This window comes from Tiliqua scincoides, chromosome 1, assembly GCF_035046505.1.
Source record: "Tiliqua scincoides isolate rTilSci1 chromosome 1, rTilSci1.hap2, whole genome shotgun sequence".
Lineage (NCBI taxonomy): Eukaryota > Metazoa > Chordata > Lepidosauria > Squamata > Scincidae > Tiliqua > Tiliqua scincoides.
In genome coordinates, this window is record NC_089821.1 from 154,030,960 (window position 1) to 154,054,428 (window position 23,469).

The window sequence follows — 23,469 nt, forward strand, 5'->3', positions numbered from 1 at the left end:
CAACTCTATGGGTGAGGTGCTTATGTTATACCTTTCACTTCTATCTGCAGGTCCCCTTGCCAAAAAGGCACACACTGTATCCTGGGGAGGGGGGGGGGAGAATTGGGAAGCTTTGGAGGGGAAAGGGGATTTGAATCCCCTTACCCCTCCATGAGCCTCCTACTCTGCAATGGGTCTCCTAGGACCTGTGCCTGCTCTTTAGCTAGGACAAGTTCAAAGAGAGAAAGGAGGTGGGGAGGCTGCGAAAAGGGAGCATAGGATCTGGCAAGTGCCATTACCATGCATCCACCATCTCCCACAGCCTCTTTGCCCCTGTTGCTCCCCACCCTGCTTCGCCCTCTCCCTGTCCCTGCCTTACCTGCTCTGGTGGGTCCAGCTGGAGGTGAGCTGTCATCCAAGGAGTGCTGCCCTATCTTGTAGTAGTGATCCAAAAAAGGCCACTGATGGAGTGCTGTGCCGTTTTAAGATTCTGTTCTGCTGACATAAAGGGCTGTCCATCCTGTTGATGTGGCTGACTAATGGCCCAGTCCTATCAGGGCCTTATAGTGGCAGTTCTTATGAGCCACCATTGCAAGTTCTGGAACAACAATGCAAAAGTCACTCTATCATTCTGTGGACCAGGCATGCCAGTGCAAACAGCCAGAGGCTACATGTAGGCATAACTTCCTCTACTGTAGCAGATAGGCTGGCAAAGAGAGTAGTTTGGGGGTGGTTTAGGGGAAGATCAGGGGCAGAACAGGTCAGGGAGTTGGCCGCAGTGCAGGACCTCAGCTGCAGCTCTGCATGCAAGGTTTTATTCTCCCTTCCCAGCTTGGACCCACCTCCTGAGTTTCCTCAGACATACAGCAGCTAAATAGCTGGAGTAGATCCAAGGAGACCTATTGAAGACCAGGCAACGTATAGGGAGGTAAGTAAAAAAAGATTTTAACTTACTTCTCCTGGACCATCTGGTCGCCCCCTCCATAGCATCACATTTTATATGGGACGGTGGGGGATAGGATTGGACCCTAAGTCACACAGTGATGTACGCAGAAGGCGATTTCATCCATCTTTAAAGATGATTTAAGATTCCATCTTAAAAAAACAACAGGTGTTTTATATATAGTTATATAAACCGGAGAAGAGCTAAGACATTTCTATAACCATGAAAAATGGGACTAAATTTTGAGCATCTGGGTTCAGGACTTTGGACTAGCCATTTTTATTGTTTTATTCTGTTGCTTCCATGCTTTTATTGTTTTATTATACTTGTCACAATCCTGTGAGGTGTTTAACCTAAAAAAAAAAGATATAAATATTTAAAATAATAAGCACATAAATAAAATACTGCACTTCAGAAACAGCAACCCGAAACCCCCTGATGTATCAGGATGCGCATTCTGTTGGCTCTCTTATTGCATTTGCAAGTTCCTATTAATTCAACATGCAATCATCTTGTAGTGACAGAAGATGATAATAGCAGATAAAATCCAATTAGTTTTGCAGCAAATTAATGACTCTTTAATGTTAATATTTTTTCTCTTCTTCTTCAAAAAGGTTGTGCTGAAAATTTGAGGCATCTGAAAGAAATGCAGGTCTCAACAACCACCCTGCCCTCCCCAATCCACAGCCATGGGCTCCATTAACAGCACATAAAACTATGCTCCGTACCATTCTCATTTATTCATGCATATGGGGAAAGCCTGTGAGGTCACTGGAAGTTATACGTTGGCAGCCTTTTCATGTTTACAAAGGCTTGTGGATATAATTTGAATGCAATGAGTATTTGTCACTGGATTGGCGGTGGATAAATGTGTGTTTATTACAGCTATATTTGCTGAGCTCGATTTACATTAAGATATGTTGGTGTGTCCCCCTCCCATATTTTTTATATTTTCCTATATAAAAAGTAGAGTATGTTAAAAATAAATGGCATCTCTTTGGAAAACACATTTTCCACTGATATTGGGTGGTCATAAAAAATCTAATAGCGGGGGGGGGGAGGTTTGACTGACATTCTTTTGCTATTCACATATAATATCGCTTAATAATCTGCCACATCATTTCAGTATGCGCTTGCTCTGTTTATATGTTTTTGAATGTCAAGCATAGAAAAGTAAGAAAGATCTAAGCCCCAATCTTATTCAGATGCTGAACCAATTTTGGATGGATGCTGACATGAGCTCCATCATGCCCAGCCAGCAAAAACAGGGGAGGAAGGGAGATGGAGGAACCCAAGCCATGTCCCACCAGTGTAGCCAACCCAACACCACCACTGGTGGCTCCAGCAACCATGATACTGCCCAGATGCCACTACAGGCCATGGTAATGGTACTCACAATTGAGCTGCACATGCATGGTAGTTGCCTAGTGACTGAGCAATGCCACACAGATGCCCTCCCAAGACCTGCCTGCTAGACAGCAAAGATGCTGGCCAAGCCCATACCCATGACCTAGCCCCACCCCCATGGAAGCAACTGTACAATCCTAGCCTGACAAAGCCAGGCAAGCTGCACCACCCCTGAGGAGGCCCCATGGACCTTGATTCCAGACACAACTGCCTGGGAGCAAGCTTCCTGAAATGCAATGGAACAGACTCTCCTGAGGAGACCAGCATAGGACCAAGTTGATAGCAGATCAGATTGCCAAGGGGACCAGCAAAGATGCACTACTGCCAACGTTCAAAGGCCAGCCAGTTCACCACCCACACATGCTGCTGCCCACCAGAAACTGCTTCGCCCACACAGGCCAATGTGGCCCAAACAGGTCACAGGGGAGACTGTGTAAGAGAGACATAGGAGACATGCTGCAGGTTAATGACCCTAGGAAGGTCACACATGGTAGTGACATCCTGGCATGTGCCATGCCCTGGCACATGCCACCTGCATCAAGTGTAGCCACCTCTATGCCACAGTGATGCTTCATGAGGGGAAGGATGGGAGCAAGGGGAGATGCAGAGGCAATTGGAAAGAGGCAAAGGAAGAAATTGAGGTTCTCAGATTATGTCTGGGGATGCAGACGGTGGGCACTAGCCCTGTTCAGCAGGGCACCCACAGCAATGCCCACATGGGGACATGACCCCATTCCACATGCCTTATGACCTAAGCTCTGGTGTCCTTGGTAGGGGTTTCTATAGTGATATTAGTGTGATGCCATTGACTGCTAAGTGTAGTCTATTTGCCATGCTCCATCATGGTGGAGTGGGTGGGGCACAGAGGTGAAAGGAGTTGCAGTTTTCTGCTGCTGTTGCCTTTGCCATTGTTCCCTGTAGGGTTCCTCCTACCAGGTCTGTCATTGCCTCAGTATTTTTCCATATTAGGTGCGTGTATTCATCTGAAGAGGGGTTAGGATCTGACCTATGTCAACTACTCCTTGCCCTTACCACATCCCTCCCATATCATGCCCCCATCTCTTCACCATTTTCGCCTCTCTGCCAGCAGAGTTGCACTATTGTGCAAGCCCTGTCCAAGTTATGCCAGTACATCATTTTTCTAATGTGCCAGCATCCATCAGTGCATCTGTTGGCAGGGGGGACTTCTATGCTGGTGGGGTTCTTGCGCTGGCATATGTGGCAGTGTGCAAGTGTATCCCGAGGATAGGGTTGGGCCTTTATTTTACTTCACCAGAGTTGTTTTCTAATATATTTGAGCTTGGAAATTTGTCATCTCGTTTCTGGGAAAACAATGATTTGAAAACAAATCTGTAGTGACAGCTGTTCCATGCATTATGCAGAATAAGGTGGTGGAATAATGGATTTCAGTCTAAAATAGTCATATTTTTAATGCTTCCTTACATTAAAAAGAACTAATTCTGCATGTAGTTAATTAGCAAACCAGGGAAGGGATGACGCTAAACCTCTGTCCCTGTTGTGCTAGTTACTACATGCAGGGAGTTTTTTTTGTTTTTTTTACATAAACAAACACACAGTGTTCTATATGCCATCTGAAGAGGTAGAGCCCAGACTCCCTCACCCTACCATCTCATTGTATATAAATGTAAAAGCTGACTATCAACAAGTTGCCAGTCAAGTGAGGAAAGGCCAGTATATATCCAGGGAGCCCATATTGTGTCAACTGACTTCTAGATTGCAAATATGGTGTTTTTTTCAGAGTCAGCACCGATGCAACCTGGGAGTTCCAAAATCCGAACTTCTAACTTTTTTTCTGGCTGTAAAGGCACCATAAGAAATGTTGATAGGAACAGCAATGCTAGAGGGCTCTGTTTGTTTAATTCTTTCCCTGGTGCCATTTTTTTAAACCTTGGTTTCTAGTTCTTCATAGGATTGCAACTAAAGAGACCTTCTCTACATTCAAGACTCTTCTTCTTCTTCTTCAGTTCTTAGCTAGCACTTGGTGAGCAGGTTGACCTTTCAACCAATACACTGCTGTAGGTGCTGCTGGGATCCATGTGTCATTCATAACATGTTTCTATTCTTCACAATGGTTGGCAATATTTCTAGTCTCATTGATGGTCAATCGCTGGTTCCTTAGATCTTCCTCAACGTGTTTGAGCTGTGTTATCAAGACTAATATATTTACTGTGGCATGACTGTTCATAGGCTAGGCCAACTTCATCAGATGCATTAGAGTCATACAGGTGACTTTTCATGGCAGCCATGTGACTAACTTCGAGCTGAAGCCTTGAGTCTCGGTTTCTACTGGGAGTAGCTTAGTACTAAGGTCCTGGGAAGCTGTGAGCCTCTATATATCATTCTGGGCAAGGGTTGCTGCTTGAAATCATTGCCTCTATAATAGAGCACACCAGAACAGCAGCAATTTGCTGGCTATACAACAGTGGCATGGAAAGAGGGGAGGAGAATGTTTGGCTTTTCTTTGTGTTTGTGTACATGGGTTGGGAAAGTGTACCTCTTATGCGCCTGTTCATAGATAATAAACTAATACCTCATGAAGGTGATTACAAATTCAGGAAGGACCAGCATCTAAATTCAGAGAATCCGATTTCAACAGTTCTGCTGCATTTACAAGTTTGCACTGCATTTGGTAATGGTACTTAATGGTAAAAGAGATTTTAGTAAAAGGAAGCTGGAGTCCCAATCCTGTCCTCAATACATGCCAGCATATCTCCATGCATGAGCCCCACCAGCATAGAAGACAGCCTGCCGGGAGAGACACCACAGACACCCATGCAGTGGCAGAAAAATGCCATATTGATGTTGCTCAGATGTCATTCAGATATCAGAGCAACTCCACCAGTAGAGAGACCAAAACAGGGAGGAGTTTCAGGTCTATTGTGGAAGGAATGTAAGAGGGACATGGACACAGGCTGAGAAGCAAATGAGTCTAGTTCAGGGGCTCTAAGCTGTTATCTGCTTTTGACTCTTTGTTGCTGATACTACTGTTATCATTGTGGCATCACTGTGTCATGTTGTGTGTGCAAGTACAGGTGGCCTCCAGCATCCACAGGTGTTTCATTCTGGACCCCTCCCCCAAGGATGAAGAAATGGGGGAACACTATATACATAGCCCCCCCCCCGTGTCCATTACAAGTACCTTAGCCATACTGTAGTAGTTCTTGCAGCACAAGTCCTTCTTGCTTAATATTCTTGCATAACTGAAGAACCAAATATGCAGGCACAAGCCTGCATGCTACAGAGAGACTACCAGGAAGCAGGAAGTGCCATTTGCCTGCATGTTCAGTTCTTCAGTTAAGGCAGAAAGTTATGTAAGAAGGACTTGCGCTACAAGCACTACTGCAGTAAAACGAAGGTACTTCAAATGAGCATGTGGGGCGCAGAGGGTCACCCCAGATCCGCAGATTTGCAGATAAGTGTAACCATGGATTCCGGAGCAGCTGAAACAGGGGTCAGCCTGTGTGTAGTATCATTGGGGTATCTCTCCATGATGGGGGGTGGTGGTTCATTCAACTGAGTTTTTCATTTCTAGTGGATGGCAGGGGGGTGGGGTGGGGTATCCTCAGTATTGGCTGTTCATTGGCCTTGCACCTACACCTAGTCCCTGCTCAGTTCACCCTGGCAGCATTTCTCTGGCTGCCAGTGTTGGAACTGATTGAATGCAGTGTTTGGCTCCTTGGGCATCATACTAATGATGCTCAGATGTCCCACAGTTGACGTACCGACATCACAGTGACGAAGCACTGCTGTCAGGATGCTGCTTCACAGATAACAACCTGGGTTGATGTTTCCATGGATGCTGGGGGTGTTACTGGGGAGATCTGCACTGCCAGGGCAGGCTTGGCACTCAGCCCTTGTTGCATTGGTGTGCCGTCGATATGGCAATGCCAGGCAGGCTTAGGATATGATGGACATCACTCCATCATCCATGCAACATCAGCAAGGCGTTTGAAAAGAATTGGGTCATAGGAGAAGGACAAGACAGAAGAGATATTGACTCCAAATGAGTCTCAATTAAATTAAATGCAATATTGATTAGCCCCAGTCAAGAAAATTGGAATAAACAACCTTTAAGTGCTAGATTTTTTAAATTTTCTCAAAATGTAGACTGTAGGTGCAATAGGAAACTAAATAAACCAGATCTAAGATTCTCTCTCTCTCTCTCTCTCTCTCTCTCTCTCTCTCTCTTTTCCAGGCATTCACACTGCCTCCTAAATTAACCTATGTCTTAAAATAGGATTTGTCTGGATTTATCAACACTGACTTCTTCTGCAAAGTAATTTATTCCTCTTGCCTTCTTTATATTCTTTCAGCACTACCTGTCAGGTCAGCCTGTAGCTTAATCTGATTTGAGCGTCTGCATGTATGAGGCAGCCAGCATAGCAGAGCATCCCTTTTAATGACATGGGGGTTATGGGAAAAGTGAAGAAAACAAGTGGAGGAGTCACGAATGCAGTTCCTTGAATGTTCAAGGTAGGCTACCATGTATAATCATATTAGTGCATAAACACTTACGGCAGATAATACCAGTAGGGATAGCATTCTTTGACTTTCTTTGTATAAATTCTACAGGTTCTGAGTTACAAGAGTTCAGAAGAAAAAAAAAATTGGAATCCATTTCACCAAAGTGAAATGTTCTGGAAGAGTCTGTCTTGCTTATCATGCCTTATCTCAGGCATGTCCAACTTTGAACAGGTTGTGATCTACTTTTTCCGGCCAAAAATGCCGGTGATCTACCACCATGAAAATTAAGTTTCAAATTTGTTTCAAATTAAATTTTAACCCAATAAAGTTGGAGGATTCCCCCCCCCCATTTTTAATGAACCTTCTGTCATTTACTTGGATGTGATCAGCTGTTAAGCAAACTAAGCAAAAACAAAACAGAGAGACGAAGATCCAGTAAGAACTGCGAGGGGAAATGGAAAGTACATTTTTTCTTAAAGTTTTATTGAATAATAATTTTCTTTAACTGTCTTAATAACTTTCTTTAACTTTTATTGAGTAATTTGTGTTAAATTTAGGTCGAGTATTGATCCAGGCTGATCGTGAACAATCTTTAATATTTTGCTCTTGCTCATTAGTGAGACGTCTGAGCCTGCATTTCATCCACCAGCTTTTTGAAGTTGGGTGAATGTTGCGTGAGGGCCAGTCTCAGGGAATCCTGGAGATGTTCATCTGTCATGTTGGAACATTGTGTACTCTTTGTCATTTTCAGATGGGAAAACGCAGATTCACACAAATAAGTTGAACCAAAACAGGAGTGTACAGCTTCACTGCATCTTCTCAAGTTGAGAAATTTGTCTCTAGGCACTAGCTTCCAAAACGATTCTTGCTCAGCATGGGTCTTGAGAAAAATGTCATTTTTAAGGGTTAATATTTCGTTTTCAAGAGATGGCTTGTTCAATGAGTAATTTTTACTGAGAGCAGCTGCAGTTTCTTTAATGTCCACATCTACTTTGAATGGGTATGACAAGTACTCCACAACTGTTCCAATTTTTTGGAAGTCACAGAATCTATTTTCGAATTCCTGGATAACAGAACAGATTTCTGCCACATACTTCTCATTCTGAAAAACAAAATTTGGATATTGTCCCAGATGGTCCTGCATATTAGGAAAATGATCAAAAGTATTGTTTGCAAGGTCAGTCATCATTAGCTCAAATTTGCTCTTGTGGGATGAAACTGTACTCATCATCTTGCTAATGCATTTGTTTTTACCTTGTAGTTCAAGGTTCATATCACTTAGTTCACCTGTAAAGTCAGCAAGAAATGCCAGATCACATAACCACTCCTCATCTTCCAACTCTGCTTGGTCATCTTCCCTCTCCTTCAAAAAATTTATTTCATTCAGCAAATCATGAAATCCTTGCAGAAATTTGTGCCTACTTAGCCACCTTACATCTGTGTGCAAAATTATTTCCGCTGCCCCTTCATCAAGAGTAAGATTGAAAAGCCGTCTTTGAAGTGATCTTCCACGAACTGAATTTACAATTTTGAAAGCGATGTCCATGACAGTCTAGGTATTGAGCCTCTTGCTTGCCAAAACTTGCTGGTGAATGATGCAGTAGTAAGAAAGGAAATCTGGGAAGTTGTCATGCTGTCTGCAGAGGGCTATGAAACCGTTAACCTCACCTGTCATTGCTCTTGCTTCGCCATCAACTGCTGCTGAGTAGCCAATTTCGATTTAAGTTCTTGGAGCTTCAGTTTACGAATTTCACTTTTGGGTGGAAAATCAGCATCAAACTTATTGCTACGCAGAGCCTTATAATGACGTTCCAGATTACCCTTTTTGGACAAGGATACTGGGGCATCACAAATTAGACAACAACACTTGTCTTTCACCATGATGAAGAAGTAGTCCATTTCCCATTCATCACGAAAGTGATAGGTTTTGCTCCTCTTTGGAACACTCATCTTTGTTATACTGGGGTGACTGAATGTAAGAAGGCCAAATCTGCTAAGTTAGTATAAACACTGGCTGAATCTGGTCCAAAACTGTCACTGTCCCAAAGTATTAAAGATCAACAGGAACTGAAGTCCTCTGGATGATGTGCAATACAAGGACTGGAGATGCCAAAACCACACATGCAGTTCTAAAAGTAAAAATAAGAATTCATCATACTGGCACCAATAATCAAATGCCACCAAACAATCATCAAAAAGACTCAAACACCTGTCCAGCAAACCAGATAAAAACAAATACCGCCATACAAGTTCAAATACCACCACACGTGATTTAATAAATTCTGCACACAGTGTAGAATCAACGCAAAGGCTAGGCAAAATATAAGTGCAGAGGCAAGCAAAAGTCACAGTGGTTTGAACCAATTCGAAGGCAAGGCATAGGCAAGTTAGAACAAAATTGGAAAAGCCCGCCAAAATCACCAAATTCTTGTCACTTCGTTGTGTCTGCCCAAAGACGTTTAATGAAAGCAAACTATAAAGCGACCAACAACCAGCACACGACACAACTAATACAGTAAGTGTATTCAGTTAAAGCGCGGGCGAAGGGATATTGCCCGGTATATAACACACTTCTAAGGGGTGTTGGGGTGGGGGCAGGATTGGGTGATTCTGAGAGGCAGGAGACCAGGTATGATGCTGGGCCTGTGGCATCTCAGCGTGGGGTGCGGGCGGCGGCCCCCTGGGGTACCCACAAACTATTGGCACAAAAACAAGTGCCCCCAATACACCCGCAGGTAAGATTCCCGCAGGCAGGGAAAAAAGATAGACAAAGGATCAGCAGCGGTGGCAAGCCCTCGGCAGATGACCTTCTGGCACAAGCTCTCTCCTAGCAATGGGGTGAGCTGCTGGAGAGATGGAGCCAAGTGGGGCTGGCGATCTACCTCTGACCCCTCCGCAATCTACAGGTAGATCGCAATCTACCTGTTGGACATGCCTGCCTTATCTGATGATAAACTCTTGACAATTAAGTCCTCTTTTTCTTTTTAGCAAATATGTTTCCATATGATGGGAAGATGTACATCAAAATATTTGGATGGCTTCAAGTAGTCCCAGGGGATGAGATCAATCTCTCCAGACTTGACTTTTGTAGGATCGTGTCAAAGGATGCAATCCTATACACACTTACCTGGAAGTAAATGCTATTGAACTCAATGGGAATTACTTCTAAGTAGAGATGCAAAGGATTGAGCTGACAGTTCATATGTTTAATTCCCTCCAAACTCCTGATACAGACTGCTAGCTCTTCCAAGGTCAGACACTGTGGAAAGATACGCTGTACATCATAAGGGGCTACACTTGCTGATTTGATCTGTTGCTTTTTTTCAGCCATGTGATCCTTACTGACAGCTGCAGTGTTTAGAGTTCCATGTTTTTTTCTACCCATTCCAACAGACCAGAATATGGAGCCGTTCCAACCCAGGTTTTACTCAAGAATTCTCTCTCTCTCTCTCTCTCTCTCTCTCTCTCTCTGCACAAACTAGGTTTTCTAGCAGTGAGTGGCCTCCTGGGACAAAGTGCCTCATTGGGACTAAGTCTCAAGGTAAGACACAGTGAGTTAAGCATCTGTGCGAGTTTAGTAGCAGAGCGAGGTAGCCAGGCCCCAATCACTGCCCTTAACTTCCCTTGAGAAGAGGAACAGCAAACTACCAAAATAAAATGCAGTCAGACAGCCAGCAGTAGGGTGGGGGCTATGCTGTGTTATACAATGAGTGTCATATGTATAACTATATGTCTCTAGAGCATAAGTTATAATAATAACTTATTATTATTATTATTATTATTATTATTATTTAGTAATTATTATATCATTTTAATATAAAAATTTAATAAATTATTATTATTATTATTATTATTATTATTATTATTATTATTATTATTATTATTAACAACAGTATTTATATACCGCTTTTCAATGGAAAGTTCACAAAATGGTTTACAGAGAAAATGAAACAACAACGAATGGCTTCCTGTCCCAAAAGGGCTCACAATCTAAAAAGATGCAAAAGAACACCAGCAGACAGTCACTAGTTATGGGTATGTTCTCAGTTCAAGGAGCTCCAGGCTATCAGGAAATGGGTTTCCTTTCTTGAAGCCTCGGTTGCGAACCTGGAGAAGAAGACATGTGGAAAGAGACCACGGTGAACCTTCTGGGGATGTGCAGGTGTTGTCCCACCCTTAGGCAGGGAACTCCTCAGTTGCCAGGGTAGGAAGTCTCAGGGCTGGAGGATGTCATTTTGGGAAGGAGGGAAACAATTCCAAAGGGGGACCCTTCCTTCAGGTAATGGCCCTTATCCAGTTGCACTAAGGATACTCCTCAGGGAAGGAGGGTCAGAGGCTTCTTGTATTGGGTGATTCTAGAGTCAGGAACACGGAGAGGGAGGTCTGTGGTGGATGTGAGGACCGCATGGTGACTTGCCTGCAAGGTGTGAAAATCGCAGACATCACATCTCATCTAGATAGGCTGGTAGAGAGTGCTGGGGAGAACGTGGTGGTTGAGGTGCATGTTGGCACCAATGATGTGGGGAAATGTAGCTGGGAGGTCCTTGTGGCCAAATTTAGGCTGCTGGGGAGGAGGCTCAAAGCCAGGACCCCAAAGGTAGCATTCTCAGAAGTGCTACTTGTTCCATGTACAGGGTCAGCTAAGCAGATGGAGGTCAGGGGTCTCAGTGCATGGATGAGAAGCTGGTGTGGGGAGGAGGAGTTTAGATTCATTAGGCAATGAATCTTTGCCTAATCTTTGGGGAATGTTTTGGAGGGACAGGCTTTATTTGAACAGAGAGGGAATCAGACTGCTGATGTGAAACATTAAAAAGGTTACAGAGCTGCTTTAAACCTGACCCCATGTAATCCCTGACAGTGTCTGTGAAACATTTAACTATATTATTTTTCTCAGAAACAACAACAAAAGGAACATAACTGGATGATTAGGAAATCACAGAAGCCAACAAATGGTGGTGACGTAGGGAATGCGTAAAAAAAAATCTGCATAACTATAAATTATTCCAACAAAGGCTTAATAAAGACCAGAGTGTTGGAGTGATTTTCAGGCCTACTAGTGAATTTTGTTAATTTCTTTCAGGACAACAAGAAATTAGCCTATTTTCCATTTGCATGTATTTGGTTGGTCTAATTTTTGAAAACAGACGAGTATCTGGCATGCCTGGGTCATATAAAAACAAAACATGTCAAGTGCACATGCTGTGAAGAGAGAGTGCACAAAACAGAAGTGAGAGGACAGAGCCAAAAGGTGTAAGTGGGCAATTATCTAATCAAGCACCAGTTTTGTTAGGAGACTGGTTAGGAATAGATGCATAGCCTTTTCAGATAGAAATGACTTTTTGGTGCTAATTGACCCTCAGTGGCAGTGTTTCCTTCTGCTCTGAATTACTACAGGGATGACCAGTATATCTCTCATACTTCACAATGGTAGGCTCACAGGTTGTCAGTGAAAAAGGATGTGAATCTCACCCACATCTAGAATGTAGCTCTTGTCTCATTCACTGATGGAGTATCAAAGTGGCCCTTCTACTACAGATAAAAAGCTGAAAATTGGTACAGGCAAAGCTTAACTCATCTTGCTTCACACATAAATCCCATTTCACACCAGCAGCTACTACATAACAATACAAGATATAATGGAGCAAAATGGGCTGTGAGAGTACCAAATAACCCTTGGATGGTGGAGAGATTTGCTACAGTTTATGGCAGTGGTTCACATACAGTGGATCATGACCCGATTTGTGAAACTGACAAGCGCTGACAAAAATGTATTGAGCACTATGGAAACCGAAATGGAACAGCACATTTGTGTTTACTCATAAGTAGGCAACTGTTTCTTGGTCCAATTCGAAGGGCAGGCCAAGGGGAACGCAACACCACTAGAAAGGTACAGATCTGATGAACATAGTCCCCAACAAGCTCTCAAGAAGGAAGTCTCCCTCCCTCCAAGTTGACAATGAAAATGTATCAAGCCTTCTGGAATGCGAAACTGAGTCACATGTGCGCATTTATACATGAGTAGACAGATGCACCTTGGCTCAGTGGCCAAGCAAAGGGGAACATATGTCCACCAGATTGGTCCCGATCCAATAAATGTAGAGCTCAACAAGAGCTGCAGAAGGCAGTTGCCTGCCCCCACAGTAGTAAAAAGGATAAAAACAGATATTTGAGCAGCTGGTAAAGTAAAACTTTTTTTTTTTTTAATCTTGTGAAGTTAGGTGGAGCCCTATAAAGTGTCATTTTAAAATGTGGGTCCTAGTGCTAAAGCGTTTAGGATCCACTGGTTGACGGCATTAGATGTTTGGAATGTTCCAGCCGTCAATTTCAAAACCAAAAATTGTGGCAATTTAAATTGAAAAGACCTGCCATGTTCAATGTGATGTTCATTAACTTTAAGGGTATGTACTTTCACTTTCATCCCTGTAACAAAGGGGTTATTGATGAATCCAAATCAGTTAACTGGGTTGCAAAGAAACTGCACTCTTTGACATCACCTGCCGTGTTCTTTTTAGCCAGGGGAAGGAAGAGAAAATGAGGCCTCTGCTTTGTTTCCATAAAAGGAAAAAGACAAAACAGCCACCTTCTGTTGACCTCCTCACCTCTATTAGCACTGACTTCATAAGGAAGCTATATGTGGCTGTGTTCCATGACAGATGAATGACAGCCCCTAACAGGGAACAGACTGTGTGTTTTGTTTTCTTTGCTTCTTTCCATAACCTCTTCTAAGCTCAATTTTTTTGAGTCTAGGTTAAAAAACAACAACAGTGTCTTGCTTTTAAGCTGACGAGAACAAATTCTTCTAAATATTTATTTCAGAATCAGCCACAAATGATCCTTTCTAAACTTTCATCACATTCATCTGTTTTTTTAAGAAGGAAAAACCATCTGTGATCTGTACCCAAGCAGTAGGGCACATACTGGCCCAACCATAATGCAACTCAAGAGTGCAATCCTGACTATGCCTTGGGCCGGCACAAGGGACATGTTTATGGTAGCAAATGTGCCGTAAAGCACGTTTGTGCCTCCTCGAGAGTCAGCTGGGCTGGCACAGGGACACGTGTCAGCCTGTGGAGCCTGAATCCAGCCTCTGTGCCAACTTGGGCAGGGAGGATTGCATTGGCCAAGCTTGGTGATGCAAGGGTCTGGGGAGGGTGGGGAGGAGGCAGGAGGAAGGTGTTCCTGGGTGGGGGAGAGTGAGCAGAGGGCGGTCCCGGGCATGGGTAGGGAATGGGAGGCAGGGCTGGGACACGGTTGTTATGCCGGATCCCAGTCCTGTTCCCTGAGCAGTGCGGACTGGTTGCAAGCCGCACCACCCTCCTCAGACTTATGCCAGCTCCAGAGGTGGCGCAAGTCCAAGGAGACCCATTGGGACTGTGGTGACTTTCTCGGGGGTAAGGGGAAGAGTTTCCCCTTGCCTCTGGCTTCAGGCCCAAGTCTTGCTCTGGATACAGCTCAGGCCTCCTGGCCTGCCTGTTCCAGCGCAAGATTGGATTGCACATGGAGCTTGTGTCAGCAGTACATGTTGGGGAGCAAGGAGGCAGCAGATGCAGGTGCCCTTCGACCCAAGTCATAGGAAAATAAGCCCCGCTGGGCCAAGCCAAAGGCTCATCGAGTCAAGCTTCCTGTATCTCTCAATGGCCCACCAAATGCCTCAGAGAGCACGCAAGATCCTGGTGCTACTCCCTTGCATCTGGCATTCAGAAACAGCTTACTTCTAGGTAAGTAGGTTGTGTATACCCACCATGGCTTGTAACCTGTAATGAACTGTTCCTCCATCAATCTGTCCAATCCCCTTTCAAAGGCATCTAGGCCAGACATGATCACCACATCCTGTAGCAAGGAGTTCCACAGATTAAATATACGCTGGGTATAGAAATATTTCGTTTTGTTGGTTCTAACTCTCCTGCCACTCAACTTTAGTGGTGCTCCCTGGTTCTTGCATTCCCCAGGTGTGTTTAGTGGGTATTCCCCTGGTTGTGTGAGAGAGAAAAGGACATCCCTCTAGCCACTCTATCCTTCCCATGCATAATTTTATATGTCTCAAGTCTGCTGATGTCACCTCCCTTCAGCCCACTGTGGCCATGAGCCACATCGATCCATTTCCCACTCACTCAGTTGGGGAATGGATCATCTGCTTCCTTATAGTGCTTCTCATGCAGTTTTTATGAAATTGGGAGCATGGGACTTCTGGTTTTATTGACAGCAGTCAAGCCGCTTTTTGCCACACTAACAAAACGGGGTGAATTTGTCACGCATTTTAACAAATAATGTAGAAAGGAAAGTTGGACTGTAGACTAATAAATTAAATATAAATATGATCCATCTTGCTGTTTGATAGCCCAGCCACCTGCACTTATAAAGGCTATTGCTTCATCTGCTACATCTTCACCTCAGTGATGCTTCACCTGAGGTAAAAAAGAAACAGTGCTTTCAGTGGCCGCAGTTCCAACTCAGAAAAGACACTCCCATCAGGGTAAACAGTGCTCATAAATAAGTTAAATATAATATGGTATCAATTCCTTCTTGCAGAGATAAATAAATTATTAGAACAGAGGCATATTAAAAGGCTGAATAAGAAATACTGTACTTGCGTTTGGTTTCCAACAGGGTAATGGCAATGACTCAAGGCAGGAACTGAACGGTACATAAGGAGAGAAGCTTTTCCAAGAATCACCAAGTGAGAAACAGAAACCTGAGGCAAGAGCCATTTTGTTTAGCAGCATAAGAGGGCAGCATTCAAGCTCCCTGGTTACACAATCAACTCCCTTCTTTGCAACCTTAAGAAAGCCGGCAACACTAATAATACAAGCTATATGTGTGCAGAGGGGCCTTCGAGCACTGAAAGGTGGCATTGGAAAGCATCATCCATCCAAAATATGCCAATATCTTCACTAAGCAACTCCAGGTGCTTTCATTATCCACGTGGGTTTTCTCAGAAAACCACTATAATAGAATTCCGCTACGCTTCCCTCACATCTTATCGTGATTTCTCTGCAACATGTACCTGAACGCATTCCATTCAACTCACCTAGACCCAATCTCAACAGATATCATTAAGCAAGAATGAACCTCCTAAGAACAGCGTGTTACCTAAACCAACCTGTTCCACAAGCCTGTGCCATTCATTCAAGTTTTCGCAACACTCTCCTGGGTGCTTCAATTAGCATGACTGTTCGTCCCAAGTTTTCCCATATGCGATATTCATGGAGTACCATGACAATGTTTTTTCTGAAAGCAAAGACCAAATTCTAAAGACTGAATCTGAGGGGGAAAGGGTGAAAGTTATTGTTTTCATGCCTTCGCTCTCCAGGTAGTTAGTTGCTTGAGAAAGTGGTAGTTTCAGCAGGTACTGTGGAATGTCTGATAGGGTTTTGGCTAACTTCCTGGCTTAACTTTCCTCAAGGGCAATCATATTACAGACTCTAATAGGGTCCACTGGGAAAGGACTACACGAAAACCCTCTGAACCCTTTGACATGAAATACATGCCACATATTACAGACAAAACGCATTTTTGTCAATAGTTCAGATCGAAGGCACTGATTTCAATATGAGCCTGATTTCTGTATACAAGCACAGACTCACTGATGTACGTTGGGCTGGAAATGCTAACTGTAGGGATTTTTCTCTGTTGTCATCTTGTGCAGATCAGTCAGTCATTATTTATCTCAAAAACTAACCCATGACTAACTTGGAAGCAGAGATTGTTCATAACTTGCAGAAAATTTCTTCCCTACAATCTCATCCCCATGTCTCAGTTCAGGTGTAACGTTCACATGGGGGAAATCTACTACACATTTCCACTATGTCTACTATGAGTGCAAGAACTGAGGGCAGTGGTTAATGGCACAATTCAGTGGACTAACATACAAGAAAGAGGGAGATGATGATGATGATTAACAGTATTTATATACCGCTTTTCAACTAAAAGTTCACAAAGCGGTTTACAGAGAAAAATCAAATAACTAAATGGCTCCCTGTCCCAAAAGGGCTCACAATCTAAAAAGATGCAAAAGAATACCAGCAGACAGCCACTAGAACAGACACTGCTCGGGTGAGGAGGGCCAGTTACTCTCCCCCTGCTAAAAAAAGGAGCACCCACTTGCCCACTTGGGGAGATGAGGGTAAAGTTGCAACAGTATAGCAGAGAGAGCCAGGATGGTGTAGTGATTCTGGTGTTGCACTTGGACCTGGAAAATTCTAGGATTAACTCCCTGCTCAGCCATGAAGCTTCATGGGTGACCTAGGGTGGAAGAGGCAAAGAGGAAATGTGGGGGGGGGGAAGAGAGTGCTGTGGTAGAGCATGGGAGAGTGAGAGGCTGGCACTTCATTGGGTAAGAGGGGCAGCATTTGGCATACTTCCTGAGGTATAGGAGGTCTTTGGCCAACCCTTTTTTGAGACTAGCCTACCGCACAATATTGGTTTGAGGACAAAAGGAGGGACCCTTTGCTCAAGGAGAAAGGGTGGTATAAAAATCTAAAAAAAGAGAAATGAATATAGAACTCTTGTTGTGGGATAATAATACAATAATGGGAAGGGGGAATAAAAATGAAATGCAATACGATATGTTAGACCCGTGTTTCTCAACATTTGTCCTCCCCTGTACCACTTCACATAGTCCACCTATTCAAAGTAACACTGGAAGCAACTGGCAACGACATCATCACCAGTTATATCTGGGTTGCGAGGCCAGAGGCTTTATCGAGCATGGAAAAGCATGCTCTGGAGCTCTGCCCACTGAACTGAGCCTCCTACCGCTGTTTGTTGCATCACGTTCCTGGTCTTGCTGCCGGGGGATAGGTGTCCAGTAAGTACCACCAGACATCACCTCAAGTACCACTGTTGGTAACTGTACCACTGATTGAAAAACACTGTGTTAGACTGACAGTCCAATCCTAACTACAACTAGGCTGCATTTGACAAAAGCAGAACACAGCTGTGCAGCAAAATCCTACCTGGTGCTGAACCGGGCAGTCAGGAGGCCTGCACTGTATCCAGTGCAAGATTGGGGCCAGAAGTGGCTCAGATGGAGGCAAGGGGAAACTTACACCTGCATAAGCCACCTTACCCGTGCGTAAACCACCACGGCCGCAATGGGTCTCCTCGAACGTGCACCACCTCAGGAGGTGGCATAAGTCCAAGGAGAACAGAGCAACTTGCAGCCACTCTGCGCTGCTTGGGGAACGGGGTTGAGATCCGGCATAACAGCCGCGTCCCAGCCCCCCTACTGCTCCCCACCCACCCAGTCCCCGAGACCGCCCTCCACCCGCTTCCCCCCAGAACGCCTCCCTCCCGCTTCCTTCCCACCTCCTCCCCGCCTTCCCCAGACCCCTGCGTCAGGTGAGCTTGGCAGACACAACCCTCCCTTCCCAAGTCAGCCCAGAGGCTGGATACAGCCTCCATGGGCTGGTGTGCATCCCTGTGCCGGCCCAGCTGACTCTTGAGGAGGTGCAAACATGCTTTACAGCACATTTGGGCGCAGTCAGGATTGCGCCCTTAGTGTCATAAATGGCTGTTTAGCAGTGTGTGTAGTGCTCTTCCCTTTGGAAAAAACTGGAGATTTTGGGAAATAGCAGAAAAATTATCTACTGTTTCCCAAATGTAGGGAAAAACTAAAAAATTTCCCAGAGGAGATACTGCAAATTATGAGAAACATTGAAAATCTGTTCATTATTTATTTATTTACTGAATTTAAATCCTGCTATTCTCCCAGTTAGAGGCCCAGCTCATCCAAAACTGATGAACCCCTGCAACTACGTTCAGCACTAATTGCAGTTTCTAAACAGACTTTCAAGGCAGCCTTATGGAGAACATGTTACAGTAATATAATCTAGATTTCACAAATGCATGGGTCACTGTGGACAAGTCCAAATGATTCAGGTGTGGTTGCAGCTGTTGGATCAATCGAAGCTTAGCGAAGGCTCCCCAAACCACCACTGCCTCCTGGGACTCCAGGAGCAGCTATGCACCCAGAAGAACCCCCAGGCTGCAGACCTGCTCCTTCAGAGGGAGTGCAATCCCATTCAGAGCAGGACGATAGTCCAATATCTGCATTATGGATTTCTGAACCAGGAGAACCTCTATCTTATCAGGATTTGGTCTCAGCTCATCCGCCCACATCCGGTTCCCAACTGCCTCCAGGCAGCAATCCAGGACCTTGACCGCCCCCTTGGAATCAGGGGGGAAGGAGAGAAAGAGCTGGGTGTCACCAGCATATTGATGACTCTCCATATGACCTCTCCCAGTGACTTCATATAGACGTTAAACATGGGGGGTAGAAGCAAGCCTTGTGGCACACCACACCACAGAAGCCAGGGTGCCAGGCAGACATTCCCAAGCACCAAAGAATTCTGCTAAAAACAAAACCTTCTTTTTAAATCCCTACGTAGTAATAGGGTTCAACTTATTTCATGACTGAACATCGTGACACAGAGGAGGATTCCACCACTGCTCTGGGAAGGTGTCACTGGTTGCCGCTAAAGGGAATGGGAACTGCTTTGGGAACTGACACCAGAACACAAGGTCAATCCCACTGCACATTACAGAGAAGGAAATAAAACACAGCACAGGACAATCATTTTCACTTTTGAGAACATGGAGTTCATGGGCAGAAGTAGACAATTTCCTGAACAGAATGGAGAAAGCAATAAGGTATTTAAACTAGACATGACACAGAATGCATAATGTGGTTTGGTTTCATTTCTTAAAAAGCAAGTCAGGGGCAACAAAACAGTGTAGAACCATGGGGGAGGGTAGAGGCCTTTAGATCTTTGCCCCACCACAGTTCCAGTCCCGACTAGGCTTCCTGGATGCTCTTTTAATTGGGAAAAAAGGTTCAACTGAAAGTCCCAATCCACCAGGCCACATTACGTATTCCACGTAATAAGTTTGACTCTCAGGGAGTTGGCAGTCTCTAAAAGAGATGATGCCAGATGCACAGTCAGTGGCATGCATTGCGATGTGCAAAAAAAAAAAAGATGACAAGACTCACAAGAGAGCAATGTGGCTTTGCTCAAATCTTCTTTAACAAGCTGAATGTTAAAAGGGAATCATAAAGAAAAGAGAAGGAAGGGCAGGCCAATAAAAAGATGCATAAAAGAATAGCCTGAGCCAGTGGGAGGAAAAACAGAACAACAGAGGCACAAAATGAGCTACAAGTACCATGGGAAGGCAGGGACAATGAGATGTGAGCATGTGTATAATTGAAGTGAGATGAGGAAGAGTGTGAATCTCTTGCTCTTCTGCAAAGGGGAGTAAATAAACTTGCACAAAGATGCAGATAAGGGGCAATTGCTCAATAGCTATTTTCCTTCAGTAGGGAGTTTAAGATGTATTTTGAATGCATTTTCGTTACTGGAGTTGAATGAACTACATGCTTGAGGGCAAGAGTAGCTGCAAGCTTATAATATTCTTAGAAAATGCACAGAAATGGGCAACTAAACATCAAGGGGTTGTTGCATCTGCCGTACAAAGCAACACTTCAGAGTCTGGGGCTTCCTAAGGCAGAAGAAGAAGGAGTGGGGCCAGGCAGAACCTGATATGAGGATAAACAGTGTGAAATGAATTGTGGTCATTGTTTTTCATGGACATAGTAAACTTATGCTGCAGTGGTGGACTAAGTCAGGTAACGTCTTTTATAATGAATCTGCCTTATACTGAATAGGACCGCTGGTCCATCATTCTCATATTGTCTACACCAGCTTGCAGTGGCTCTCCAGCATTTCAGTCCTGGGTGGCAGATATGTTAAGAGACTTTTAAATACATGCTTTTCGAAAGCCTGCACATGGACACCATAATATTTCCATCATTCCTTAGGAGATCATACAGGCAAACTGTACACAGGAATAAGGCTTGTACTGGATTTGTAAAATAGAAAGTATCACCCTAGTTTAGTCAATTATAATTTCTTAAGAGGGTTTTTGTGTATGCATATATTTCAAGCTGCTGGTTTGCACTTAAGAAGCCCCGAGTGGCCTGAGTCCAGGAAATTTGTTTCCCATATGGCATCCCCAGTCAGACAACCAAGGTCAAGGAAATAGTCCTTAATGTGGCTATCACTGCCTCTAGGTTGATTTTCATTAGCAGTACAGAAGCACTTTTTCAATAGTGGACCCCACCTAGTGGAATTCTCTTTGGAGGAAGGCCCACTTGATCTGTCCTTCGGGCCCTTTTAGAAAAACAGTGAAAATGTTCTTATTTGAACAGGCTTTCTGAGTTTGTAGAATCTTCTGTTAGTTCACAGTATCTCATTATTGCTATTTTTGTATTGTAGTAATTTACTGTAGATGTTTCTTTGTCCTTTTATTTGTAGTAAGGCACATTATATAGTCAAAAAGCAGCCTACAAATAGACATTGTTTCCCAGAAGTTTCAAGAACGAAGGAAGTTTCCTCCAGGCATTGTACATTTTCTGAAGCGCAGCGACCATCAGTCTTGATGAATGTTAATAAATACAGATTCTGATTTAATCATACCTTATCAAAACCCCTACCTGGATCTTTCGTCTGATTATGTGTTATAAAAAATCCTGCTTTCACATTCCGCCTTCTCCCCCCTTCCTCTTTTCCCCCTGCTGTCAGGAAGGAAGGCACTGATGAGCTTAAGCAGCAGGTGAGCATTTTATCCCATTCTGAACTTTAAGGAATCAGAAGAGAAGAAATGGCTGAGACCCTCTGAGATCACGCTGTGATTAGTGTGGTGCCACAAATGGAGTTCTAAGGAAGTGACTGCTCCTGTCCTCCCTGTTTTCTGAGGCTGACACAGAGGCACCAATTCCAGGCACGCTTGTTTGTTTGATTTTGATGAAACCTACACCAAATGGCACATCAAAAGGAAAGTCACAAAGTAATGCCCCAGGCAGTACTTGCTCCGAAGACATCCCAAGCAAATGAGATTCTATCAGAAACAGCCAGGACAGGCTGGTTGCCACTCAAGTCACAAAAATATAGAGCTAAAGAACTTTAACAAACGGCATACGAGCACAGTTCAGCAGTGACTGCCCGGAACAGCAGAATCACTATCAGAGCCAGAACTAAGGCAGAACCTGAGGGGCACCTGTCCTGGGTTCTGCACCCAGGGGGGCACAGGGAGTGCCCCTCAGGCTCTGCCCTAGTTATGGAGAAGGTGCTGGCTGCTTTAACAACAAGGGAAAAGCAGATTAAAAACAATACACCACTAATAACCCTAACAGCACAGTTCTATCATCACAGGCTGTCGCAAACATGCCATAAAGCATGTTGTGACAGCGCAGGCATTAATGGCACTGGTGGGAAGGTCTGTGCCATTCCACCAGTGCCAGATCCCAATGGCACTTGGATCTGCATTGGCATGGGGAGGTTGGATAGGAGTGGGCTGCCCATAACAGCAGATTAAGTCAATAAAGTACCACATTTAAAGCATCTTAAGCCACTGAGAGATTATAGCCTGGCATGTGTTTATGTGTGCACAAACACACACGTCTTCCCCACCAGAACACCATCAAAGAGGGGGGCAAGTGGAACCTCCTCAGGGAGGAAGTTCCCTAACCCAGGTGCAGCCACAGCAAAAGTCCTATCTTGCTTCTCAAGGAAAGGTACATCCATTTGATATTGGTAGCATGGAACAGAGCCTCTCTAACAGATCTCAAGGCTTGGGCAGACTCATATGAGAAAAGGCTTTAATTTAAATAATTCCAATTCAGTACTTTTCAATATTTCAAAGACCTCACTATATAGATACCTTTGTCAGACACAAAAGGAAGTGTAAGATAGCTTACAGTTTAATGGACAAAAGGCATGACTCGCTGTGAAAAGGAAATACGCTCTTTAATATTTTCTATTTCATTCTTTGTTCCAGTAACAGACCAGAACTAAAGTAGCCCTGCCCCTGAAATAAAGAAGTGCACACTGAATTCTCTGATTAAAATATCCTGATTAAAATAGGCTTTAACAAATCAATCAACAAAAGATTGAAGTCTGCAATCTTCTGCACACTTGGAAGTGTCTTGCTATCTCACTGAATTCAATGCTTAGATGTAAAATATTGCAGTTCTGCCTTTGCATCACACATATGTTTACTCCAGGTATCAATGGGAACCTATTTGTAATTCACTTGATCATTGCTCATAGCCATTTCATTTGACTATTTTTGAGATGGAAAAGATATTGTGCTGGGGATTTGCTCCTGGGTTTTGTGCAAGAAAATCTAGTGGCTGTGAAACAGCTGCCACAAGTTCCCACAAATAGCAAGTTCACAAGTTCCCACAACCCAAAAAGATCACAAGTTAAAAAAAAAACACCTGAATTTTCATTTTGAGGGGGAGGGAGGGGAACACCAGCAAGCCCCAAAGCTACCCAACATGATATTACTACATACCCCCCCCCCATCCACTTTCACAAGTAGTAAGAAATTCTAGGACCATACTGCTAGGCTTAGGGTTTGTTTTTGGTTTCTTTTCAGTTGACAGAGTACTGGAAATGCATAGTATTTTTGCAGTATTTGATTTGTATAGAAATACAGAAGCAAGTGGAGAACAGCCATTTCTACAAACCAGTAGTTCCACTTCCCTTGTCAGATTTCCAGGGGCAGAGAGCAGAGACCCTGCATCCTTCATGTTCACCTTTCGCAAACTTAACGTCCAAACATTCAAACTGCAAAACTGCTGTTTCTTGCCAGAA

General features: G+C 44.0%; 1 protein-coding gene across 1 annotated transcript in view; it reads right to left on the reverse strand.

Annotated features, from left to right (window-relative positions):
* Nucleotides 1-7,336: 7,336 nt before the first annotated feature.
* Nucleotides 7,337-23,469, reverse strand: part of LOC136662722 (general transcription factor II-I repeat domain-containing protein 2B-like) — a 31,971-nt gene continuing 15,838 nt past the window's right edge. The window contains exon 3 of the mRNA XM_066639841.1: nt 7,337-8,943. Coding sequence (XP_066495938.1) covers nt 7,428-8,360 — 933 coding nt within the window. The 5' untranslated portion in view covers nt 8,361-8,943 and the 3' untranslated portion in view covers nt 7,337-7,427. The remainder of the gene's footprint in view (nt 8,944-23,469) is intronic.